Below are 10843 nucleotides of genomic sequence, written 5' to 3'. Positions count from 1 at the left end.
AAATGGTTTAAAAGTGCTAAGGTATTATAGTAAAAATAAAGCAGTACATTATCGTTAATTTACACTAATGACTTTGACTATATAAATCAATGACAAGGTACTAAAAGTGGTCAAAAAAAGTTAAAGAATCGTAATTAGAACAAAATGGTACATTATCATTGATTTTCACTATCCTTTATCTCATTAATTTTAGAAACATGATTATTGATTGGGCTTAAATAAGAGAAATTTGGGAGTAGAGGGTACAAAGTATCTAAAATTAAGAGTTTACGGTACAAATTGTCCAAAATCAAAATTTAGAGTGCAAATAAGAAAGTGGTACAAGTTTAAGAATGCAAAGTGGAGTTAGTTCGTGTTAAAATGACCAACTGCTCAGTTATTTAGACCCCAAATCGCAAACACTAGGGTCTAATAAAGACGCATAATTTGTGATTGATCTAAGGCCCCGTTTGGCACCTGAGGTTTTTGGAAATTTGTCTAAAACTTTACTGTAGATCACTGTAGAAATTATAGAAAAACTTTTAGATGGAAAACTTTTTTCCTTTTCATTTTCTTTCTTTCATTTTCTTTTTTCTTTTTTTTTTCTTTCTTTCTTTTTTTTTCTTTCCTTCCTTCCCGCTTCTTCTCCTTTCCTCTTCCCCCTCCCCTCCCCTCCCCTATTCCCTCTCCCGAAACTGCCAATGAAGCAGCAAAAGAAAACTTTTTTTTTTGTATTTTTTCTCTCCCCATCTTCTACCCGCCACCCCTCTTCTCCCTCTCCCTTTCCCTCTCCCTCTCTCCTCTCTTCTGCCCTTCCCCCTCCCTCTTTCCTCACCCGCCGCTGCTTCACCTGCCTGCAGATGAAGCAGCAACAAAAACCTTTTTTTGAAGAAATCAATTGGGATTCGCGTTTACACTTTACAGAGGAGGAACCAAAGAAAGGAAGAGTTGCGTACTTCTTCCTCAAGACGTGGGTATGAAAAACGAAAAAAAAGGAGTTAAAAATGAAAATTGATGCGCTATTCGGACTTGGGATTAGGAAAGAAGTGCTTGTCTTTTAACGAGATTTTGACTTGGTACTCCTTGTCTGACCAAATTGCCATCCCCTTCTGTCTGACCAAATTGTTTGAGAGATGGGGGGGATAAATTATGAGCAAAAAAAGCTTGGGTTAGCCACAGAACTAAGGATGAACCGGAGATTCAGGGCTTTTTCCCAGCGGAGATTGAAATGAGAGGGAAAATTGGGAACAAAGAAATGACCCCGGTGCGATCTGGTCTGACGACCAGATTGGCTAGAGGGGAAGGGGAAGGGGAAGGGTGGTGGGGGAGGAGTGGAGGAGAGGGAGAGGGAGAGGGAGAAAAATAAAGGGGAGGATCAAATCAGGCAAAGGGGAGGATGGCGGGGGAGGAAGAGGGGGGAAGGGAGAAAGGAAAAAAAAAAAGAAGACCGGCACCGGAAGAGGTGATCGGCGCAGGAATCGGCACCCGGCCGGTGACAGAGGTGGTGGTGGGTTGGGGTGGGGGAGGAAGAAAAAGAAAATGGGAAGGGAAATTATTTTTTTTATGTGTTTTGGGTATTTTGAAGTGTGTAAGTAAAATATTTTGAGAAAATTTTTTAGGTTAATGTAGTTAAAATTGGTAAAAAACTAGTATAATACAAACTTAAGTAAAAACTCAAGTTCCAAACAGGTCGTAAATTGTACATGTTAATTTTTTTAAAAAAATAAAACGTTTTTAAAGACCATGTTAGATTGCCATGAGTAATAACGCATAATAGTCGTTCTTTTGAAGAAGGATATTTTTGTAAACTATCAACTAAATTACATGTTTGGACTAAAATAAAAACAACATAATGTAAAAGTATAATATAAACTTTGATGTAATATATCAGAAATTTTCTTTTTAAAATTATGGCTCCATCCTTTTTTTTTGCAAGGATTTAATTAATATCTATATATCTTTATTTTCATAAAATTCGCTAACAAACTAATTTCTAAATTGTAAAACCAATTCCATAAAAATTAACTTTTGCAACTAATTATACACCCATAAAGTATGTGATTCTCAATCAATAATAATTGAAAAAATTGGAGTCACAATAGCCCCCTTAAAAAAAAAAAAAAGTGAGGTCACAAAATATAGTCCTAGTCCTATACTATGCTTGAACAAGAAGGATCCATCTCGAGGATCCTCACCTGATTCCTGCCCCATTGTATAAAAGCATCTTCCCCGCTTTCCCCGTTCTCGTTCTTCTTCTTCCTATTCCTCCATCACTTCCCAGTTCTCAACTCTTGCTTCTCTCTTTCTTCAATCCTTCGCCGGCAGCCACCGAGAGATCAACGGCGTTGGAGTCTACATCGGAAGCCCTCTGCTTACAGGTACACCGGAAAACAGCTGGGATATTTGCTCGATTAGTTGAGGTTTTTTTACTGCTGATAAACTCTGGTTAACGAATGGCGTCAGTTAATTAAGGTCTTGAGCTTTTAGTAGAACTGCAATGAATGGTTTTTTATTCTTCTTTTGCTGGTTATTGTTTGGTGATAGTTTTGCTTTAGTCATTGTTCAAGGTCTGGAAAAATCGGTCCTGTTGGTTGGTTGGTTTTTAATGGGTTTTGAGATTAAGGTTTTTTTTTTTTTAGGAATTTGTGAATGAAAATAAATGGATTTGAAATTTTGATAGAGATTGAAAATAAGGGCATCCCAGTTGATGAATCTGTCCTGCAATCGTCTCTTGTACCGTTGTATGCATTCTTTTAGAGGTTAGTAGTTGATCGATAAAGGAAAGAATGTTATGAAACCACTAACCGAGTTCCAATACCTGGTCCTTTATTAACGCGAATGGCTTCTCCTTCCTTGCTTAAGGAAGCAAGCATCGGTCGCCCTTCTAATTCCCCTTCTTCTTCTCTCCCTCTTTTTAAGGGTTTTTGAAGAGACACGTTTGGGCTAAAGATTGGTCTGGAGATGAGTTCCTTGTTGGTTTTGGTGTTTTTATTTGACGGGGATTTTGTTAGATGGATTTCACTTATGAATGTTTTTGGGGATTGTCACTGGCCTTTCATTATTTTAAGTAAAGCAGAGAGGTTTTTTGATTTGGTCCTGAGTCGAAACGTGTAGATTTGGCTGTTTTATTGACTCACTGTTATGACTCACCTGAGTTGTCCACGTCAGAGTAATTTGCCACTGATTCTGGAGTCTCCAACTTTAGGGAATTGTGGATGGCATGTGAACTTGTCTGAGTAGACTCCTACTTAGTTGAGTTTTTATCCATGGTTGAAAACGTGTCTAAAGATGATTTTTCTGAGCAATTTGCTACTGCTTCTGCAGTCTCCAGCTTCAGGGAATTGTGGATGGCACATGAACTTGTCCGAGTAGACTCCTACTTAGTTGAGTCTTTATCCATGGTTGAAAACGTGTCTAAAGATGATTTCGAGGGATAATTACCAGCCAATTGAAGAATATCATTTGAAAAATAAATTATAGACCTCTTTTCTTGCTGTGTTATACAGATGACATTTTTTTCCCAATGATGCTTATGCATAGATTTGCTCCTTGTCTAAGGACAGGGTTTGTATCTCCAGCAATACATATCTTTGTCCCTTTCGCTTCTGTCAATTAGTATTTCTATTCACTCCACCTAGATTTGAATTCTTGTGCTTCTTTGTGTACGTATACATTTATGTATTGCATGTTGTGTTTTCCGATTAGCATAGAGGCTAAGCATTTTGATTTTATGCTTATCGTTTTTGTCCTTCATTCGTTAGGCATTGGTTTGAGAGTGTTTTAAGTTTGGCAATGGAAACTGGAGGTAATTCCTTACCGTCTGGACCAGATGGGGTGAAAAGGAAAGTCAGTTACTTCTATGACCCGGAGATTGGGAACTACTATTATGGGCAAGGTCATCCAATGAAACCTCACAGAATTCGGATGACACATGCTCTTCTTGCACATTATGGGTTGCTGCAGCATATGCATGTTTTAAAGCCCAATCCTGCCAGGGAAAAGGATCTCTGCAGGTTTCATGCAGATGATTATGTTTCTTTCTTGCGTTGTATAACTCCTGAAACTCAGCAAGATCAGTTGAGGCAGCTTAAAAGATTTAATGTTGGTGAAGATTGTCCTGTTTTTGATGGTCTGTACTCGTTCTGTCAAACATATGCTGGAGGCTCTGTGGGTGGGGCTGTGAAGTTGAACCATGGACATTGTGATATTGCTGTAAATTGGGCTGGTGGGTTGCATCATGCTAAGAAATGTGAGGCTTCGGGTTTCTGCTATGTGAATGATATAGTGCTTGCAATATTGGAACTTCTTAAAGTGCATGAGGTTGGTTGGTTTTTTAATTCCTGACTTCATGGTCTTAACTAGTTATGACTTGTCTAAATGGCTAATGAAGCCTTTACTTTTAATATCTCTGGTATCAAAAACGTCGAGATTATGAAAGCCTATTAATGTTTTAGTTGTTGCATCAGTTGGCATGTATTTTTGGCTTGCTTCTATGGCCAGTGTATACTTTGCGTATTCTATTTCTGGCATTTATTTCAGGTGATTTATAATGCCATAAAGTGGCTAATTTGGATAAACTAGATAGCTGAAGCTTGTTTCTGAGTCAACTATAATTGTGTAGAGCTCCCTGGCCATGACTATTGTAGAAAATTTGAATGTTGTTTTATTTCAATGTGTAAAAATTATATTGCAAAATATGGTTTTTGTCAGGGCATTTCATATAATGCTGAAATTGACATGCTCTGATTGGTACAAGTGAATGGGATCCAGTTTAAAGAACTATATAATCTTTGTTTGAATTTGTTGACTGTTGTCCTTTCTCTCCATTAACCACTTTTATTTTTGTGGGGGTTTCTTCTCATGAATTGGATTACTGTCATCCAATTTTTTGATTGGGAAATGAGCTTCTAAATTTTCTGCAGGACCTGTTCCATTTTTCTGTGTATGCTGAAGGTACCAGGTCGACAATTAAAATACGGTTTGTTGAGATGTAGATTATGATATTAATTGATTAAATCTTCTGGCTTTGTTGGGTAGGCTTGTACTTTATCTTTGCTATGCTGAACTCTATTTTTTGGAATTTAATAAGCTTGCTGCCTGCCATTGATTGTGCTAGGAATAGTCACGTATATATTTTAGGAAAGTGGTGCATTATGAAATGAATTTTCAAAATTGATATTTTGTCAAAGTAGTATACTCTCCATTTTGACATGGTCCTTTTGGGTTGTTCTAAAAATAAAAGGAGGAGGATAAGCTTCTTAACATGCCAAAGCTACCTGTGATGCAAGGACAAACTTCGAATTTGAATGATATTATGGTTTTAGGATATGCCTAGGCATTTGGTTTGCCTTTTTAGCCCTAAACTGTAATCTTAGTTATTCTAGTTACCATGTTCAGGATATTTTAATGAGACTTGAATCCTTTATAGTGGGTATAAACATCCTTGTCTTCCTGTATAAATGATAAAACATATAGAATTGTGGCTTGAGAACTTCTATGCACCTGGTTTCCAGAGAAGGATATGGTGGGGGTTAAAAATTCACCATCTAGGTAATGGATGTATTCTATTTTTCTTCTTTTTTCTCCCCCTTTTCTTTTGGACAGGAGAGTTGAGTAATAAACTAGTTACACTTTTTAGCCACTAAATTTTTTTCTCTTAATTTAGATTCTAAATTCAAGGTAGGGAGAATACAGTCATCCCTTTTTTTGGCCAGTCATTTGGTGTTTCACCTCTTCAAATCCTTCTATTTGGGTTGGAAGACCCCTGCCCTTCACCTCCCATCTGAACAAGGGGAAGCTAGTTTTTGCACTGACTTTTGCTACCTCTCCTCACTTTGACCTTTTCTATAGAAATTATAAGATTAGTTTTCATGGTGACTAAAGTTGCCTTTCGGACCATTTGAAAAAGTTTTACTTTTACATGATGGGTGGTGTGAAGGTAATAGGTATTAATGAACAATATGTATTAGGATCTATAAATTTCAACTAATTATGATATGCATTTCATTCTTGTGCAATAACTATCTCATCGCATTACCTGATTTGTCTTGTTGTAATCTGTTATGCAGCGTGTTTTGTATGTTGACATTGATATTCATCACGGGGATGGTGTTGAAGAGGCATTTTATACTACAGACAGGGTCATGACTGTTTCATTTCATAAATTTGGAGATTACTTTCCTGGTACCGGGGATTTACGAGACCTTGGATTTGGAAAGGGGAAGTATTACTCTCTTAATGTTCCACTAGATGATGGAATTGATGATGACAGCTATCAATCTTTGTTCAAGCCAATAATGGGCAAAGTGATGGAGGTTTTTAGGCCTGGTGCAGTGGTCTTGCAATGTGGTGCTGACTCCTTGTCTGGAGACAGGTTGGGTTGCTTTAACTTGTCAATTAAGGGTCATGCAGAATGTGTAAGATACATGAGATCATTTAATGTCCCACTGCTGTTGCTCGGTGGAGGTGGCTACACAATACGTAATGTTGCTCGTTGCTGGTGTTACGAGGTAATACATGCTACTTTTGCTTGAAATCAACTTGTCACAATATGTTGGAAGCCTCATTTCTGCTTTTCAATTTTATATTTTCTCTTAACTAGTTTTGATAAACATCTCCTTGATGTAATTGTTGGAATGTAGTAGCTATCCTTGTATGTTTTCCCATATAAGACTTGTGAAATCCATCGAGGCCATGAAACAACTGCATTGACTTTGGAAAAAAGTGGCTTAAACTTGAAGGATGTGATATACTAAATTAATGTTTTCCGTAAAGATGAACTATACAGTAGGCGTATTACCCAAATGAAACAGTTATATGCATGCTTGGAGGGTTTGTTCCAATCCAGTGCTATACTGTCATAGCAGTTTGTGAGCACAGACTTGCTACTGCTGTGAGTTTCCATGCATGCGTATGCATGTGTATGAGATAGAAGGGGGGTTTTTTTTTGAAGGGGGGGGGGGGAGAGCGGTATATTCTGCTGGCATTAAAAGTCCCGAACATGACATATTTCCTCCCATGCCTTTTCCCACCCAAGGACCAAACACATAAACCTAACTGTCACTTAATTTCTTGCTTATGCTTAGCATGTAGGAAACTTGAAGTTATCTGCGGGAACTACACAATCATATCAAGATTATTGATGTACCTTACTTTGGTTTCAACATATTTGATTTGAGTAAGGACAGAAGTAATTCATCATCTTTATTGTTAAAAATGAATGTTTTACCTTTGGATGTTCTGAGTGGCATTCTTTTTTTGGTATTAGAGAAGCATTAGTCAGGTGAAGTTAAGGTTCGTCTTGTCTTCCTGCAATTATAGAGGGCGATTATGAGCTCTTGGGCTTAATGGGTATACAGAAAACATGTTCTAGGAATTCGAGGGATTTCTAATTGTGACACATCTATCGGGTCCATGCTGAATTATTTTTGTGGTTTCAACCTTAAAATTGATTAGTTTTATTCCGCTGCTGTCTATTTTTCTTTCTGCGTATATTTAGGTTTACTGTTTTCACATAGAACTCTTCATTCACATTGTGCAAAAAACTTGTTTTACCTCCCCCCCCCCTCTTTTTTGTTTTGTGAATCACCTTCACTGAAATATTAGTGTGCCAAAGTGGTCATGATGAGAATGTGGCAAAAAATTGGGAGCATATCTCTTCTGAAACTCACCCTGTCAAGCAGGCAAAAAAAGAAAATACCAAAGCAATTTGTAGAAGCTTCAGCCAAAAGAACATCTGATAAAATGAAAAGGGAAAAGATTAGACATGTGGTTGCCTTACATCTTCTCTAACCTTTTTCTGCAGACTGGTGTCGCACTTGGGATGGAACTTGAAGACAAGATGCCACAGCATGAATATTTTGAATATTTTGGTCCAGACTATACTCTTCATGTTGCCCCAAGTAACATGGAAAATAAAAATTCTCGTCAGATTTTAGAAGACATCCGAGCAAAGCTTCTTGATAATCTCTCGAAACTTCAGCATGCACCCGGCGTGCAATTCCACGAGCGACCCCCGGATACTGAACTTCCTGAGGTTTGTTTTAGATACTGTCTTGTGTCCTACTTATGGCTTTTCTTGTTTTCTGGGAAGTTTGTTGGATTTAAGAAAGATTATCCAGTTCCTTTATAAAAGACAAATGACATCTTCTGAGGTTTGCTACGATCTTATTGAAAAGGTTATGTAGTTTTACTTCGTATTATTAAATCAAGCCCCCTTCATCTTTAAACCTTCTCCGAGTCTCACATGTGATATTGGTCATGGTTGCCTTTTGACTTGATGTCAAGGTTGAACCTCTTGAATATAGTTCTCAAATACTAATTTGACAACGTCTATCGACTTCACTTAAATTAACAGTAAATTTTTTTATAGGAATAACTAATATTGCCTTAACAGCAGAACATTTGTATTAATGAATAACAAATATTGTCGTTATTTTAAGCCTTGGTCTTTTTTCATTCAATTTCCATTTATGGGGTTGTCAGGAAGTAATCTTGATCACCACCCCAATTTTCTTCACATTGCCTGTAGAGAAACTGGGAGAAATTGGCTTAGACAAACTGCATTGACAAAGTGTTGCACTACCAGTGTCATTAGGGAAGCTTGACATTTTCACCTTATATAACTCAAGGCAGATACATTTCTTTACATAATATTTTGATCTACTTGATGCACAATAACTCTTCCTTCTATGAGTGGAATAACAGTTTTCTTGCTTTGCTTGACTCAGGCGGATGAAGATCAAGATGAGGAAGATGGAAAATGGGATCCTGATTCTGATGTAAACATGGATGGAGATGATCGGTATGTTTTGCTTGAGTAGTTTATTTTTTGTAAGTTTTTATCCTGAGTGTGCTTCTCAACAACAAAGTGTGCTGTGTCTCCTTTTATCCTACAGTGTTCCTTTGTCTAGTGGAGTGAAGAGGGAATATGTTGAGCCTGAATCAAAGGAAACGGTATGTTTTACTTTTACTTCAGCTTTATTCTAGAATAGTGCTCTATTGTAGAAAAACATGCTATAAAGTGATCATGTTGATATTCCAGCAGGAAATGCCATTGTCTTCTCAAGGGTACAAAACTTAGAATTCCTGAATAGTCTTTTACTTAATGCAGGAAATTTGATACTTTACCGATTACCTCAAGTATATAATGCCTTAGTTGCATGTATGTTGAGTTTAAAGGTTTTCTTTTTCCCCTTGCTTGGTGGTTGCCTTTGTAAGAAAGCTTGAAACAAAATTGTATTTGTTGTAGCAATCATCTAGTTACTATTGGAAATGAAACTGTTAACATTTGAAATGGCTATGAAATGATATGAAACTCATAATGTTTATGTCTGTATTGTTACATCTTTGTTGGCTTCCATGCCCACTTCCTATTTTACTAATTAGTGCTCCTTTTCATTTCAACTGTTAGCCATTGGACAATGAAGGAGATTTTTACTGTTCTGTGAATTGTTTCCTTCCTACTTTTATTGAAACAAGATGAGGTGACAGAAATCCAGAATACAGTTATCTTGGTGACCTTGGTGTGCATAAATCTCATAGGTTTGGTTTTTGATCTTTAATTTTATACACCAAAAGAGCTTGTCTTGTAAAGAGTGTTAGCTATTGGTTGATACTCTTGTACATTCAGAAACATGAGTTTCTCTACAGACTAGTCCTGTTAATTCTGCAATTTGTAAGGGGGGAGGGATGGGTTGGTGGGTGGTTCAAGGGAAGGGAGTGTAAGTGAGAGGTCCCGGGTTCGAGCCCTTCCACCTATACTAAAAAAATAAATTCTGCAATCTGTAAGTGCTGTTTTCTTTTATTCATTCATATTTTTTTTTCGTTTTAATATGACACACCTGCTAGAAGTTGGATTATTATTTCTTAGACATATATGGATTCAATTAGTATTTTTTTTCCCAACAAAATGGAGATTAAATTTGGGGCTGCTGGACTTCTTTATGCTACTCTTTCCCGCTGAATAACCAATTGTTGTTTTCCAATCTTCAGGATGATATGGATGAAGATGAGCGGCCAAGAGAAGCAGACCCAATGCTTACAGAGTCAGCTGGTTTAAAGGTGTATCCAACGTACTTCCATCTATAAAACAAGCAATCCATAATGCTAATGTTCATGTTTGCAATTGTTCATCAGGAACCAAATTCAGTATTGGCTGCTGTAGATGAACCAAATGTTAAATTGGAACCTGGAAATTCAAGTAAGCCATTTGATCAGCCTGTTGACAAGAATCCTTGACCTCGTATATGTTTTTGAAGTAGAGCTGGTTTATTTTATGTAAATCCTATTGCCTCTGCTTGGGCATGCTAGTGATTTAATTTGGTGTACTTGCTACTTCTGTAAGAATTCTTCTATCTCCCATATACTTATCTTTATTTTTCACCTCTACCACGTATCCTCTCTTTTTGGGGTGCAAAAAATGTAATACAGTTGAAAATATGGCATCTTGAGTTAAAAGTAGGAAATGGTTTTTAGGCAAAAGAGCCTAAGATGGCATGCTCTTAGCAACTGTCGATCTCTGCTACCATAACCTTTGGCTTTTTTGAGTAGACAAGTTTCACTGTAGTTTTTACTGCTGTACATTTAATCATGTTGTATGTATGTGTCTATTAGTCCTGCTCATATTAGTAATGACTCGAGTTGATCTCTGCTGTTATCACCATAGTTAACCCACTGCCATGTTATAGTTCATGAATTGCACAGTTCAGCATTCTCTTATAGGTTCAGGTAGCTAGGCCAACAAATGACTGTAAACCAGCAAGAAATGATCAGAAGGGGCTGCATTTAAGTTCCCCTTAGATGTACTCCCAAAAAAACAATCCATTTACATGGCTGCACTAGTTTTGGTTAGTTATGCTACATG

General features: G+C 37.2%; 1 protein-coding gene across 1 annotated transcript; it reads left to right on the top strand.

Moving 5' to 3' along the window:
* The first annotated feature begins 2162 nt into the window (after window positions 1-2162).
* LOC113701891 (histone deacetylase 19) lies at window positions 2163-10461 on the top strand. Its single transcript, XM_027222776.2, has 8 exons — window positions 2163-2357; window positions 3741-4299; window positions 6048-6488; window positions 7784-8014; window positions 8709-8782; window positions 8877-8934; window positions 9973-10041; window positions 10117-10461. Exons 2-8 carry the CDS (start codon window positions 3772-3774, stop codon window positions 10216-10218), a joined length of 1503 nt encoding a protein of 500 aa, XP_027078577.1. The 5' UTR covers window positions 2163-2357; window positions 3741-3771; the 3' UTR covers window positions 10219-10461.
* Window positions 10462-10843: the final 382 nt, after the last annotated feature.

The sequence above is a fragment of the Coffea arabica genome, chromosome 7e (assembly GCF_036785885.1).
Source record: "Coffea arabica cultivar ET-39 chromosome 7e, Coffea Arabica ET-39 HiFi, whole genome shotgun sequence".
Classification (NCBI taxonomy): Eukaryota; Viridiplantae; Streptophyta; class Magnoliopsida; order Gentianales; family Rubiaceae; genus Coffea; species Coffea arabica.
This window is presented reverse-complemented; position numbering and strand designations above follow the sequence as displayed.